Source organism: Maniola jurtina, chromosome 26, assembly GCF_905333055.1.
Source record: "Maniola jurtina chromosome 26, ilManJurt1.1, whole genome shotgun sequence".
NCBI classification, from domain to species: Eukaryota; Metazoa; Arthropoda; class Insecta; order Lepidoptera; family Nymphalidae; genus Maniola; species Maniola jurtina.
In genome coordinates this window covers 4,574,393-4,590,466 of record NC_060054.1, presented here as the reverse complement: position 1 = coordinate 4,590,466, position 16,074 = coordinate 4,574,393, and the positions used below count along the sequence as shown (strand labels likewise).

The window sequence follows — 16,074 nt, the reverse complement described above, 5'->3', positions numbered from 1 at the left end:
AGGGCCTGCCGAGGAAAGCCAAATTGTGATTTAATTTAACATTTTCTATCTTATAAAAGTATACGGAACATCATTGCGTCTATGTTTTTTCAAAATATTGGATTTATGTCCTGTCAATTTAGGTAACGCATGACGTCCAACCCTGTTCCACATTTTAACTATATTTATCTACTAGCCGATGCCCGCGACTTCGCCCGCGTGGATGTAGGTTTTTCGAAATCCCGTGGGAACTCTTTGATTTTCCGGGATAAAAGTAGCCTATGTGCTAATCCAGGATATTATCTATCACCATTCCAAATTTCAGCCAAATCCGTCCACTAGTTTTTGCGTGAAGGAGTAACAAACACACACATACACACAAACTTTCGCCTTTATAATATTAGTGTGAAGTGATATTCGCACAAGAAAAAGTCGATGTTGGCGGGTATAGCCATGTTCCATTTGTATTCGACGAGAGCGCTTGGAGGAACGGGAACTATAGGCATAGGATAGTTCCGGGGAACCACGATGTGCATGTGAACTCGCCTCGAATAGTAGCTGAACATGTTCACAAGTTTCTGCTAGAGGGCCTGCCGAGGAAAGCCAAATTGTGATTTAATTTAACATTTTGTGTGTTACAAAAGTGTACGGAACATCATTGCGTCAATGTTTTTTCGAAATACTTAATTTAAGTTATATCCTGTCAATGGGGATGATCCCTAGCTCAAAAATAAATTATTTCTTAGTAATTATTAAATAGAGGGTCTTCCAAAATTCTTAAAACCCACACTCGCTGCTAGTTTTAAGATTGCTAACCATTTTAAATTATCGATTTAACTATGTAAAAAAGTACGTAAAATTAGGTCAAATGAGAAAAATCAAATGTACGTAAAATTACGTCACATCTGTGTATTTCATACAAGCTCCCATACTAAGCGAACGTTTTGACTTTTGATAAATACTTGCTCCCTATTTAACTAACGCATGACGTCCAACCCTGTTCCACAGTTTAACTATAACATATATCAGACATCTACTAAATTGGACTAATTAAAATCTAAAATCAAGGCGGTTTAATTTCGAAATCTAATATCGTTGTCGAGATGTGAAAACTTGTACTAAGCCAAATGTTATAAAATTAAAACAATGTTATTTTTTTAATAATGTTTTATTTCAACAATAATAATAAAAAAATTAAGTACTTAATAAAAAAATACATTATGTTCTCACATTAAGTACCTAGGTATCTATTTATAAATACTGAGCATTACCTACTATTTTTTACAATAAATATTTTCTTATACCCATCCATATCATGGTACCTTTCCTCTGTGTGTACTGTAAGGCTGCCTTTCCACTAAGCAGGCATATCATGCTGTTACAGCTTTTCTTTATTTTATTAGGGTACCTTACCTCAAGGAAAAAAACCATCATAGGGTCACTTTGTTGTCTGGCTGTCCGTTTGTCTGTTAAGAAAACCTATAGGATAACTCCCGTTGACCTAGAATCATGCAATTCGGCAGGAAGGTAGATCTTATAGCACAAGTAACGGGAAAAATCCGAAAACCGTGAATTTGTGGTGATATTAAAAAAAGAGCACCCTGCTGAGTTTGTTGTGGGCTCTTCTCAGACTTGGGCGCGTTTGGAACCCTCGTAGCTTTAGTTTTGAGTTTACGTAATTAATTATCATCACTATACCATAAACCACAAAAGGTGTACAATAGTAACTACTTTGAATAAATGATTTTGATTTGGTTTGTTGTTACATCACAAAAATAACAAGTGTAAATTAAAAATTTATAACACCCCCGACAAGTAAAGGTTACAGTAACTAGAAAAGAGCTCATAACTTTCAAACGGCTTAACCGATTTTCTTGGATTATAGCTAAGAACGAGAGTGTTCTTCACTCTCGATCAAGCCACCTTTCAAACAAAAAAAAAAAACTAAATTAAAATCGGTTCATTAGTTTAGGAGCTACGATGCCACAGACAGATACACACGTCAAACTTATAACACCCCTCTTTTTGGGTCGGGGGTTAAAAATTAAAATGTGTTTACGAAAAAATAATTTACTAAATCACATATAGATGGCGCAGTCCGTCATCAACTTGCAGTGTTCTAGATAAAAGTGTTAGGTATATCTTGTACAATAGTACGGAACCCTTCATACGCGAGACTCTAAGAGTCAAAGAACTCTAATTTTCCGGGATAAAAAAGGGATAAAAGATGATGCGGCCGCAGTAAGCGGTCTCTCTTATAGCTCGTTCACACAGGCTGCGTAAGCGTAGACGTAGCGCGTACCATTGCGTTGAAATGTATGGAAGTGTAATGAATGGAATGAAACATGGCACACCGCTTGCGTAAAGCGTGGACGTATGCGTAACCCGGTATGTTAGGGGTTTACACGCGTCACTAAGCACGTGTCACGTGTACGCAATTGGTGTGAATCGGCCTTTAAAGTTTAGATTTTGTATCCCCAAAATCTTTTTCCAAAAATGAACACACGTTTTCACTTATCCTTTCAGGATGCAAAAAATGGAAATCATGGTTACCCTCCACCCTTATAATAGTGAAATTTTTCACAGTTTTCTCCAAGTCTGCTAGTAGTTTGTTTACGGTTTCTTTCCCATCCACATAGAAGTCCAAGCTTTTTGTGGCGTTTATGCATAAAGTGGGGGGGCAGTTTTTGGAAAATAATTGGAAATAATATTCCGGGGGGAAGATTGTTGGCGGCATTAGTCTCGTCCTTAGGTCCCAGGACATTCTGAAAAAGAATTAAAAAATTTATCAAGTGCAACTAATTTTATTTTTATTTCTCTCGTCTGGCTTTACAAAGATTAGCCAATGTCAAGTTTGTAGTTATTTGTAACAAGTTAGGGAAACTATACAAGTAAGGACCCCGTCTGTGCCGGCGCTCGCCGACACACGCACGGCACCCCCTTAGAGCGCTTTCCAGTCAGTTTTAACAAAAAAAACACTCTAAAAAGGCAGAGCACGCCCGCCAGCCAACACCAACACAGACGAAGTCCACTAATTAACCCCCGACCCAAAAAGAGGGGTGTTATAAGTTTGACGTGTGTATCTGTGTATCTGTGTATCTGTGTATCTGTGTATCTGTGTATCTGTGTATCTGTGTATCTGTCTGTGGCCTCGTAGCGCCTAAACGAATGAACCGATTTTAATTTAGTTTTTTTTGTTTGAAAGGTGGCTTGATCGAGAGTGTTCTTAGCTATAATCCAAGAAAATCGGTTCAGCCGTTTGGAAGTTATCAGCTCTTTTCTGGTTTTCTTATTACTTTTATCCCAGGACCACCAGAGGTTACGTATTTTCTGACACAGGAAATATGTACGATTGAGTAGTGTTAGTAAGTACTAAGAAAGCATGCCTAGCCTACGTGCTAGCTTGCTTAGACGGGCAATTTTCAGGTATCTGATAATCAAGGTACATAAAACCATTACTTACCTCACGTAAATTCTCCAAACTGATTTTTACGTATATTTTAGGCAATATCCTTAAAAATATGTCGCCAATACTCCCAGACACTTCCCGCGTCGGCCGTATTGCTTTGCAGCCGCTTTAAAGCTCCCAAAATAAGTAATTACTTAACTGCACGTAAATTCTGATGCTCCATTCTTATATATGTCCACCAGACAACTATTTTAAAACCTTTTACAAGAAGACAGACCGATCCAGAGGGCCAATCATCCCCTAAATTCAATTTTATTGCCTCTGTGGGTTTGAGCTCGAGGGCATCATTATCTACGCGCATGAGACTGAGTAAGACATGTATTAGGATATATTGACTTATATCTCACTCTTTTATAGTTTACTTATGTCAATTAATTATTAATATTAAAAAAAAAAACAGCTAAAAATTAAAAAAATTGGAGAATTTACGTGAGGTAAGTAATGTATTTATGTACCTTGATTACCTGATACCTGAAAATTGGCCGTCTAAGCAAGCTAGCAGGTCTGTAGGCATGCGTTCTTAGTACATACTAACACTACTCAATCGTCCACATTTCGTTCGTCAGAAAATACGTGACGGCTGGTGGCCCTGGGATCTTTCACTATTGTAACAGAGGTTCATAATATTATGTCAATTAGCAAATGTCAAGCTGTCAAGATGGACGTTGCTTAGATACATAATTATTTATTTGAAAATAATGTTTTGGAAAACTCCGATACTTTGGATCGTAGGCGCGGAGTTTCTAATTTATAAAATATTATAATCACAGTTAAACGAGAAAACATCAATTCAATTATAATATCCAACAGTCAACCAAAGGCCACGAACAATCAACCCAAACCCAAACCATAGTCAAACTATTTTTAGGGTTCAGTAGGTATCTGTAGGAAAAAAAAGACGTAGCCTCGACTGTTGTAGTCGCGTAGGTGTGCATGGCACCATTAAATATCGTAAATATAGGCGATGACCCTCCGCGTGGCTGAGGTTCCCGCATCGTAGTCGCTTTGTCGCGCAGGTTTGGATGATGCATTAGGCGTACCTTCTTTATATTTGATCTGCTTGAACTCAGCTTATTTACTTTGACAAAATACGTTTAAAATTCATCATTATCAGGATCAACCCATCGCCGGCTCACTACTGAGCACAAGTCTCCTCTCAGAATGAGAAGCTACCAGCTTCTCATTCTTCTCATTCTGAGTGCTTGGCCCACTGGCCCACTGGCACTGGCCAGCTAGCTGGCCCACTGGCCAGCTAGCTGGCCAGTGGGCCAGCCACGTATTGGCACACCTCACGCAGCTTTGAGGGAGCATTATGGCCAACTCTTAAGCATGCAGGTTTCCTGACGGTGTTTTCCTTCACCACTTCGCTGTCTGTCTGTGTGTCATCTTTCAAGAGAATCAAAACTTATAAATTGGGTACTTCCCGTTTACGTAGAATCATGAAAGGCAGGTAGCAATATCTTATAGCCCAAGTACTCTACTCCTGTGGCCCAAGTAAACAGAAAAATCCGACAACTGAATTGTCATTACATTAAAAAAACTTGTACGGAACTCTTCATGTGTGAGGCAGACTCGCACTTGACCGGTTTTTGAAAGTTATGTCAAATAAAAATTTTACATGCAATAACAAACAAAATGAAATACAAGCCAATTTATTCCTTATTTCATCGGGTGAAAGTCGATTTCAATTAATTAATCGTAGGTATATCTTGAAAAGCGAACTATTATACGACTACGTAAAATGGGTACATTTTTAAAGCAACGACATGTTAGAAACAGATATTTCGTTTTGGTCATGTTAAACTATGTGAGTCATTCAGATAATTCTTGATTTGGTGATGTTCGGTCAAAAATATTTCATGGAACGTATAATTAACATAACATTGATGTTACTTTTGAAGAGATATTAGCTGCCTTATTGGATTTATATTATTATAGAAATTGGGTTTTAGAATGGCACAAATAAACGGTAATTTATGAATAAAAGTTTAAAAAGCGTGAAATAAAAATTAAATTAAAAATTTAAAAAACCCCCGACACATAAACCTCTAAAAAGTAAAAAAATAATAGGTAAGTATGTATGGGCCCTTTAAGAATAGTATAAATAGTAAAGTTTTTATCCAAGCGTTCGTTGCGTCGGGGGACCGCTAAAGACTATTCTTTCTACAACAGATGACTTTCATAGTTTATGATAGGTAGCGGTCCCCTGGCGCAACGAGCGCTTGGATAAAAACTTTACTATTTATACTATTCTTAAAGGGCCCATACATACTTACCTATTATTTTTTTACTTTTTAGAGGTTTATGTGTCGGGGGTTTTTTAAATTTTTAATTTAATTTTTATTAGTTCACTTGTGGCCGAATAACTTTTAAAAACCGGCCAAATGCGAGTCAGACTCGCGCACTGAGGGTTCCGTACTCGGGTATTTTTCGACATTTAATAAATCAAAAACTATTTTGCATAAAAATAAATAAAAATCTGTTTTAGACTTGGTATAGTAATATTACTTTGAAAATTAAAAATATTTAATTTTTTTAATGATATAACCACAAATGCACGGTTTTTGGATTTTTTCCTTTACTAGTGCTATAAGACCTACCTATCTGCCAAATTTCATGATTCTAGGTCAACGAGAAGCAACTTATAGGTTTTCTTGACAGACACGACGGACGGACAGACAGACAGACAACAAAGTGATCCTATAAGGGTTCCATTCCTTAAAAATACATACCTATACTGATCATCTCCAATTTTCTTCAGATTCCGAGACAGTATCAGTTCAGCCTGACTCTCAGTCATACTCCTTGCATTCATCACAGCTTTCAAGGCATTTTGCTTGCTGTACACACGGTCATTGTTATTTATTTTACTATAGTTTTCATAGTAATTGTTGTAGTAATAGTAAAATTTTGGAAAATCTTGGATTACTATTCTTTGGAGGGACGAAGCAGGGTCGAATATGATGAATTTCTTTATTTGGTTTGGGTATATTGCATTGTAGAATAGACCTGAAATAAAAATAGAAATAGAAACTAAAATATCCATATTAATACTTTTTTTTTTAATAAAAAATATTAGCCATGCTAAACAAGACTAATACTCCCCTTTCCCCTCCAATTAAGAGTAAAGCTTGTGCTAGGAGTGGGTACGACAATAGTGCAACGGGTGGGGTTTGAACCGCCGACCTTTCGGAATTCAATCTGCTCCTCAGCCATTGAGCTATTCCGGCTTTGAATACTTACTAATATTATAAATGCGACAGTGTGTCTGTCTGTCTGTCTGCTAGCTTTTCACAGCCCAACAGTTTAACCGATTTTGACAAAATTAGGTACAGCGTTAGTTTACATCCTAGGGAAGGACGTAGGCTACTTTTTATTTTGGAAAATCAAAGGTTCCCAAAATTACCTTTTATGATTCTAGGTCTACGGGAAGTACCCAGGATAGGAGGGATTTTCGTTTTTAGGGTTCCGTATCTCAAAAGGAAAAACGGAACCCTTATAGGATCACTTTGTTGTCTGTCTGTCTTTCCGTCGTGTCTGTAAACTATAGGGTATTCCCGTTGACCTGGAATCATGAAATTTGGTAGGTAGGTAGGTCTTATAGCACAAGTACAGGAATAAATCTGAAAACCGCGAATTTGTGGACCTTGCGGAACCCTCAGTGCGCGAGTCTGACTCGCACTTGGCCGATTTATTTAATTCAGATAAAAGTTAGCCCTTGGCTGCAGCCTCACCTAGTGGTAAGTGATGATGCAGTCTAAGATGGAAGCGGGCTAACCTGAAAGGGGTATGGCAGTTTATTTTATTAAACCCATACACTTTTTGCTTCTACACAGCATCGTACCGGAACGCTACATCGCTTGGCGGCACGGCTTTGCCAGTAGGGAGGTAACTAGACACGGCCAGTCTCCCACAGACGAAAAAGTCTCCAACCAGACAAAAAAGTCTTACCTAACTCGACTCCTAGAGAATGTCCAATAAAAGTGAAGTGTTTCCATCCTAGATGTTTGATAACTGCATCCAATGCTACTACATTCATAAATCTCGTTATCGCCACACCTGAAATGAAAAACAGACTTATTTGTATAGCATTACAGTCTAAATTATATCGCTTTAGAGGTGGAAGATATGTTTTTACAGCTCCGTACCTCAAAAGGAAAAACGGAACGCTTATGATGTCTGTCCGTCTGTCGTATCTGTCAAGAAAACCTATAGGATACTTCCCGTTGACCTAGAATCATGTAGGTCTTATAGCACAAGTAAAGGAAAAATCCGAAATTATTATTTTTGATGTAACCACAAATTCAGTATTTGTGGTTACATCAAAAATAATAATTGAAATGTGTACATGACCAAGATTGAACCCCATACCACCCGAATGGAGGCCAGAGTCTATTAACACTTTAAAGTTAAGTTATATTTTTTAACCCCCGACCCAAAAAGAGGGGTGTTATAAGTTTGACGTGTGTATCTGTGTATCTGTGTGTCTGTGAATCTGTCTGCCTAAACGAATGAACGGATTTGAATTTACTTTTTTTTGTTTGAAAGGTGGCTTGATCGAGAGTGTTCTTAGCTATAATCAAAAAAAATTGGTTCAGCCGTTTAAAAGTTATCAGCTATTTTCTAGGTTAGATAACCCTTAGGTTCATAATATTCAAGTGTCAATTGACAAATGTCAAGCTGTCAAGATGGACTTTGCCTAGATATACATAATTATTTATTTGAAAATGATTTGTCGGGGGCGTTGAATAATTTACACTTGTTACCTATAGGGAATCCATCAGACATCCCGTGCCCTGGCAGATCTAACCCCACATAGTGGTACACATCAGGCAGCAATGCCAGCAGTGGGAAAAAGGTGGCAGCACTGTCTTGACGACCATGCATCAGCAGCACCGGTTCACCTCCCTCGGTACCCCAGGATATTACTGAAAATTATTCAAAAATATGTAGGGACACAGGTAACATGACGCTCGCGCCTGACTCAGCGGACCACCGCGGCTGCCGTGAAATATAATTTTATTCTTTATTTTAATACAACAGTCTGTACTACGTTCCCTTATTGGATACACGCATTTGTGGAATAAACGAGATTATAAGGGAGATGTAGTTTCTTTATATCTCCCAACTTAGGAGAGGCACAACTTCCCCTAAAGTGGTGACCCCGACGTGAAAAATATTTACATCATAGTTAGCCAAATTTTTGGCTTTTATAATGTACTAGCCGATGCCCGCGACTTCGCCCGCGTGGATTTAGGTTTTACTAAATCCCGTGGGAACTCTTTGATTTTCCGGGATAAAAAGTAGCCTATGTGCTAATCCAGGATATTATCTATCTCCATTCCAAATTTCAGCCAAATCCGTTCAGTAGTTTTTGCGTGAAGGAGTAACAAACATACACACATACACACACACACACACACACACATACAAACTTTCGCCTTTATAATATTAGTGTGAAGTGTGATAGTTAGCCAAATTTTTGGCTTTTACAATGTATCAAGACTATTCTAATATGGTACACAATTCTCAAACTATTAAGTACTGAGGATGCCAGCCACTTCGTCCGCATGGATTTAGGTCTTTAAAGATCCCGTGAGAACTGTTTGATTTTCCGGGATAAAAAGATGCCTATGTCAATTACAGGGTAAGCTACCTCGGCACCAAATTTCATACAAATCGGTTAAGCAGATGGGTCTTTAGGAATCCTGTGGGAACTCTTTGATTTTCTGGGATAAATATAATAGCCTATGTCCTTCCCCAGGGTGTAAGCTAACGCTGTACCAAGTTTCATCAAAATCGGTTCAATTGTTGGGCCGTGAAAAACTAACAAACAGACAAACTTTTATATTTATAATATTAGTATAGACTAGATGATGCCCAGGACTTTGTGTGGATTTAGGTTTTATTAAAATCCCTTTGATTTTCCAGGATAGAAGCTTGGATGAATATAAAAGTAGTTGTTTTTACCCTCCAGGATGCAATCTATCTCTGTATCATATAGACAATTTCCACAGCTTTATTTATATAGTAAAACCTATGTGTTCATTCAGGTATAAGCCATCTCCTTTCCCAAAATCTGTTCATCAGTCATTGGGGCATGAAGAAGTAACAAACATCCAAACTTTCACATTTATATTAGGATTAGGATTCCTAGAGCAATTAACTGCTCACTGGTTGAGGCAGTCCATGTATGTTGTTTAAAGGTAAACTGATCAAGCTGCCCGTAAATGACCAGTCTGAAAAATTAATATTTAAATGAACTTACATGCTATTTTTCCCCATTGGACGTCGATGAACCATTCCTTAATAACTTTCATTTCAATAACACTAATGTTATGATTAGTTAATTAATTAATTATATACAATGAACCTTTGTTGTTAGCCCATTGATAAATTCACTTCAAAGTTCATAGACCGAACTTTGAATCATGATAATAAACAAGGAACATAATTTAATTATAAATCTATGTACAGTGAAACAGGTTAATTAAAAAAAGTGAAGAAATTTTCAGATTCACGTTCTTAGTATTATTTCTTACAAAAACATAGGGACATAAACTCTATTATTTTACAAGTAAATACAGTTGTAAAGTTTCAAGTTTCACACTGATAAGTGATAAGAAGGTAACATAAACTTTTAGTTTTTTTTTTTAAATATTCGAAATTCGAATTTCAAAATCGAAATGTCATTTTATTATCTGTCAATGTTGCTCTATGTAGTGATGCGACCGAAATTATTTTTCGGTAAAATCGGTATGTTGCTACAATATTTTATCACCGATAGAACGGTTTTTATATTGGCAAAAAATGTTTCTTTCTCAAGAAATTTTATGACTAAATAAGTCGCAAAAATGAAACAAATACCAACCATAAAATAATTATTATAATTTCGCTTTCACCGAACTACTGAAATCGGTATTCAAAAATTCGATTATTTTATCGACAAAAGATTCCGGATTAATAATGTGGACATCATGGGTGCCGTCAACATTATGTACAAGAAAATTTGGTATCGATTCTGAGAATCGTTTCATCAGTCGGATGCCATTTTCTTTCAACGGTTTTATTGTTTCATCTATCGAAGCCACGATATTTAGCATGGGTGGTGCCTTTGTTGTAACAATCGTGCATAACATATCTTCAGTAACAAGAGCCCCAACGACTTTTTTCATACTTGGTTCCCATGACAGTCTGTGAATAAAAATTCAATATTTACAATGATTGCACTGATACTCATCTAGCTAGCAGTGATGACCAATATTTTTTTATTGGAAATTTTTAATTTCTGAATCATCTCTGATCTACCCCCTGATTGTGTAATAAGTAATAACATATTAATCGTAATTGTAATCACCGAAAAATGAGTCTATTAGACTCATTTAACACTTACTTATACATGCCATTGCTTAACGGAATCAGAGTTCTAGATAGTACCACCGCAGACTGTTCCTTGGTCAATTTTCTACTTCGTACCAATAATTCTATTGCCTGGTCATATGTGTACTGTTTGTTGCGATGAAGCTCCCATCTGAGAAAAAATGAATGTGTTGGCTATAGAACAAAATATATCAACATCATACTTTCTTATGAAACTTTTAAGCTATTTTTGGAAATTCTTGGCAGTTGGACTTTTATAAATTACTAGCTGACGCCCGCAACTTCGTCCGCGTGGATTTAGGTTTTTCAAAATCCCGTGGGAACTCTTTGGTATTCCGGGATAAAAAGTAGCCTATGTGCTAATCCAGGATATTATCTATCTCCATTCCGAATTTCAGCCAAATTCGTCCAACAGTTTTTGCGTGAAGGAGTAACAAACATACACACACACACACACACACACACATACAAACTTTCACCTTTATAATATTAGTGTGACTAGCTGACGCCCGCAACTTCGTCCGCGTGGATTTAGGTTTTTCAAAATCCCGTGGGAACTCTTTGGTATTCCGGGATAAAAAGTAGCCTATGTGCTAATCCAGGATATTATCTATCTCCATTCCGAATTTCAGCCAAATTCGTCCAACAGTTTTTGCGTGAAGGAGTAACAAACATACACACACACACACACACACACACACATACAAACTTTCACCTTTATAATATTAGTGTGATAAAGTCTGCAAGAGTAAATCTACGCTTTTCTCGCTAAAAACAGCATAGTTCAACATAATGTTTACATTTTTAAGTCATTAATAATTAATATCATTTAGTTCACTTGCCGAAATTGTTTATTTACCATTATCAAGGTTCTCAATAATTGGCATTATAAGCAAAGACAATGGAAACTAAGAACTGCTACTGTACAGTCTTATTACCTTGCATAGTTATCATAGTAATCATCATAGTGGTACATATACCACAGCATGGGATTGTACTCGTGGAAGCAGTACGTGGATAGAGGTGGTACAGGGTCCAAATTTACACTCTTCAATATTTTGAAGGGGTAGAAAAAATTGTATAAAACTCCTGGGAAAGAAAAAAATAAAGTTACTAGACTAATACAAACGAGTAATATTACTATTTCGTACCAGATAATATGTATTATGTATCATTAGGCAGGATCCCAATTAATATTAAGATGTGGTTGAAGAGTTATATGGCCTAAATATTGTCACACCACTTTATGGTAGCGTATTTTTATTTTAAACCATATGTTAAACTTTAAAGTTTTTAACAATAAGTGAGGCCGCAGTTTAACGCAAACTAGTTTGTAGTAAAATTTCGATATTTATCGATTGACATCATTAGGGACCAAGGCAGATTTTAGTGAATCACTTTCATAAATAGAATAAAAAATAAAAAGTCACTTTAAATAACTTACCTATTGCAAAACCAACGGAATGTGCAAAATACACAAATGTATCCCATTTGAAGTGTTCCACAATATATCTGACAGCTTCTACTTGATGTACCTGTGATATCAGCACGCCGACTGGAAAAGGATCCGATTTGCCATATCCTAAAATTAATAATAGCGTAGCTATTATTGCTCACTGCTAGCCTAAGGATAAGCTGATTTGCTACTTGCATATAAGCATAATCAACGTTGCTGTTCCAGTGCTGGATAGAAAGTTATCAAATGACAGGATTTAAAAGGTTCTCACTTTATTCTTGGCTGAATCAGTCTCCAATTCTAATACAATGAGCGTATAAACTATTGAAGAACATAATATACCTACCTACTCTTACAAAAATGTCATAAGTACCTGTTCTAAGTAGCCTCATTTTCAAGAATCGATGAAAAATGTAAACTAAGTCCCGCTATCGAGAGCAAAATAATATAATTTGCATATTGCATACCAGGTAAGTCAACTGCAAGATAGAAGTAGTCATCAGGTAAATGCTTGACAATCGGTATAAATGTGGCAGCACTATCCATGTAACCATGCACCATGAGTACTGGCCTATTTTGTGGGATGCCCCATGATATACCTTTGCAAACACAATATTTTATTCATTAGAAAATGTAAAATTAAATGTAAGTAAATAACAAGTGTAAATTAAAAATTTATAACACCCCCGACGATCCAAAGTATTTGAGTTTTCCAAAACATCATTTTCAAATAAATAATTATGTATTTAGGCAACGTCCATCTTGACAGCTTGACATTTGTCTATTGACATAATATTATGAACCTAACGGTTATCTAACCTTCTTTTCTACAAGAAAACTAGAAAAGAGCTGATAACTCTTAAACGGCTGAACCAATTTTTTTAGATTATAGCTAAGAACACTCTCGATCAAGCCACCTTTCTAACAAAAAAAACTAAATTAAAATCGGTTCATTCGTTTAGGCGCTACGATGCCACAGACAGATACACAGATACACAAATACACAGATACACAGATACACAGACACACAGATACACACGTCAAACTTATAACACCCCTCTTTTTGGGTCGGGGGTTAAAAAGAAAAACACTTTAGTTGAAGATTTGTGCCTCATGTTACAAGCTCATAGTATCATAAGTATCAGCTGCCCTAATAAATAAAAAGAATAACGCTTTAGTAGAAGATTTGTACCACATATTACAGTATCACAAGTATCAGTTGCCCTAAAATGTAACCCGTATAATTGAATCGACAATCAAGTGAGATTTCAGACGTCTTGTACCTGTCGATAGCTGAATCGGTAGCCATTACGATAACTTTATACCGGTTATCTGTTACCGATAACCGATATGATAATACAGACAACACTAAAGCGATCTGTCAGTGTCACTGTCATTGCTCAGGCATTGTCAAACTGTACTGTCAAAGTCATAAAAATATTTAAATGCAATTTTAAATCGCTCATTTAAAATTTAAAACAAGAAAACTTAAAAGTACTTAGTAAAAACCCACAAACAACATTTAAAATAAAGACTAAAGTAAAGTAAGCGGCCTCGATATGACCACGACACTTATGTTAGGAATATTTACGGAAATTAATATTTATTACAGATTAAATTTTCAGATTAAAACTTAAAAGTGTACAAAACTTACATGCAATATTGCCCCAAGGTGCTTTTATACACCATTCTTTACTTTCACTCATCATTTTTAATATTTGCTAGGTACTATAATAGGTTACAGATATTATGTCTATATTCGTGGCGTATATCAAGTTTACTTGGAAAACTTGAAAATGCAGTGCTTCCTCATAGGGGAGTCGTCTTACGTAACTGCCCTTCTGGTAAAACTCCAGACCAATTGGTCAAAAATGTATTACGGAGTCTTAGATTAAACTTACAAAGCGCGACGGGTGACGACGTAGGTATGGCACGGCAAATTATAGCGCGCATACCTACGTTTTATATACTTCTATTAATATAAACTGTATGAATTGCCGTGAAGGAAGCGTAATCATTGATATTATTTACATAAATGCAAATAAATGAAATTAGGTCCCTCGTTAGAGTCCATGATGAGCACGTTACAAACTTACAATAACCACCCGAGATGTTCAAAATTTATACTCAACTAGCTGATGCCCGCAGCTTCGCCCGCGTGGATTGGTCAGATCCCCTGCAGCATCAGGATGGAGGAGTTGGAATCCAAATTTTTTATGAAACAATGTCGCAAAGTTCCTCTATCGATTAAAAAAAAATTACGCAAATCGGTTCAGAAATCTCAGAGATTTCGGTGTACATAGGTAGAAAAACACAACTCCCTTTTTAAAAGTCGGTAAAAAAAGTAGCCTATGTTACACCCTGGTCAATCCTCTACTTGTCTGTGAAAATCCCGTCAAAATCGGTTCAGCCGTTCCAAAGATTAGCCTTTTCAAACAGACAGACAGACAGACAGACAGACAGACAAAAATTTTAAAAACGTGTGATTCAGTTAAGGTATCGTTCAAATAACTCTATGAGCTTAATATGAGGTAGTTATTTCGAAATTACAGACAGACACTCCAATTTTATTTATAAGTATAGATTAAGAGTTGGTACTGCAGAATCCTTTTTTTCGTAAGGGAACCACAGTACGCTATCCAACCCGAAACTTATTTTTATATCACTCAGTGAAGCAACAATGTCAAATTACTGTCACCATCGCAATCATCTCTGATTGGTTGACGCTCGCTGACTATTGGCTACAATGCATTTTTGCAACAAGAATACCATAAATTCAACCAATCACAACAAATGCGATTGAAATAATGATTGATGCAGGTTTTCCAGAAACGACCAGCTGGTCTCCAGAGTGAAGGGCTGGGCTAGACGGTCCGCTTCAAGTCGAGCGTCAGGATGGTTACCGTGTTGCTCTATGACCGTACGAAGGTCGATTTTTTATCACTAGGTAAATACCACGATTGTGATTTGTGGTGAAGGAAAAATATTAATTACATTTTTAACTAGATGATGTCCGCAGCTTCGTCCGCGTGGATTGGTCAGATCCCCTGCAGCATCAGGATTGAGGAGTTGGAATCCAATTTTTTTATGGAACAATGTCCCAAAGTTCCTCTATCGATTAAAAAAGAAATTACGCAAATCGGTTCAGAAATCTCGGAGATATCAGTGTACATAGTTAGAAAAACAACCCATTTTTCAAAGTCGGTTAAAAAAGTAGCCTATGTTACTCCTTGGTTAATCCTCTACTTGTCTGTGAAAGTCCCGTCAAAATAGGTTTAGCCGTTCCGAAGATTAGCCCGTTCAAACAGATAGACACTTCAATTTTATTTATTAGTAAGTATAGATTAAGTAGGTAGGTACTATGTCCTTAATTCGTCTTTCTTTATCCTACTAGTGACGTAGATTGTAAGTTTATTAACCTCTTTAGAAACAAGTATTTTTGTTTTTGTTGTTTTAAAAACCGGCCAAGTGCGAGTCAGACTCGCGCACCGAGGGTTCCGTACTCGGGTATTTTTCCACGATAAATCAAAAACTATTATGCATAAAAATATATAAAAATCTGTTTTAGAATATACAGGTAAAGCTCTCTCATATGATACCCCACTTGGTATTTTACTTTGAAAATTGAATAACACAAAAAATAAATTAAAATTTGTTCATGAACAAATAAGTATTTTCAATTTTCAAAGTAAGATAACTATACTAAGTTGGGTATTAGACCAATAGTATGAAAGCGCTTAAATACCGGTACATTCTACAGATTTTTATTTATTTTTATGCATAACAGTTT

General features: G+C 36.4%; 1 protein-coding gene across 4 annotated transcripts; it reads right to left on the bottom strand.

The window, feature by feature from the left end:
* Nucleotides 1–2,071: 2,071 nt before the first annotated feature.
* Nucleotides 2,072–14,242, bottom strand: LOC123878268 (serine hydrolase-like protein). 4 transcript variants are annotated; one of them, XM_045925419.1, is made up of 7 exons: nt 13,939–14,141; nt 12,752–12,883; nt 12,381–12,410; nt 8,215–8,376; nt 7,400–7,507; nt 6,181–6,457; nt 2,072–2,744 (listed from the first exon to the last, which is right to left on the bottom strand). In XM_045925419.1, exons 1-7 carry the CDS (start codon nt 13,991–13,993, stop codon nt 2,435–2,437), a joined length of 1,074 nt encoding a protein of 357 aa, XP_045781375.1. In that variant the 5' UTR covers nt 13,994–14,141; the 3' UTR covers nt 2,072–2,434. The 4 variants fall into 4 exon arrangements, with proteins under 4 accessions (XP_045781375.1, XP_045781374.1, XP_045781373.1 ...); XM_045925417.1 differs by lacking the exons at nt 2,072–2,744; nt 6,181–6,457; nt 7,400–7,507; nt 8,215–8,376; nt 13,939–14,141 and adding exons at nt 10,317–10,642; nt 10,842–10,979; nt 11,767–11,917; nt 14,186–14,242 and having other exon boundaries at nt 12,273–12,410; XM_045925416.1 differs by lacking the exons at nt 2,072–2,744; nt 6,181–6,457; nt 7,400–7,507; nt 8,215–8,376 and adding exons at nt 10,317–10,642; nt 10,842–10,979; nt 11,767–11,917 and having other exon boundaries at nt 12,273–12,410; nt 13,939–14,166.
* Between the last annotated feature and the right edge of the window lie 1,832 nt (nt 14,243–16,074).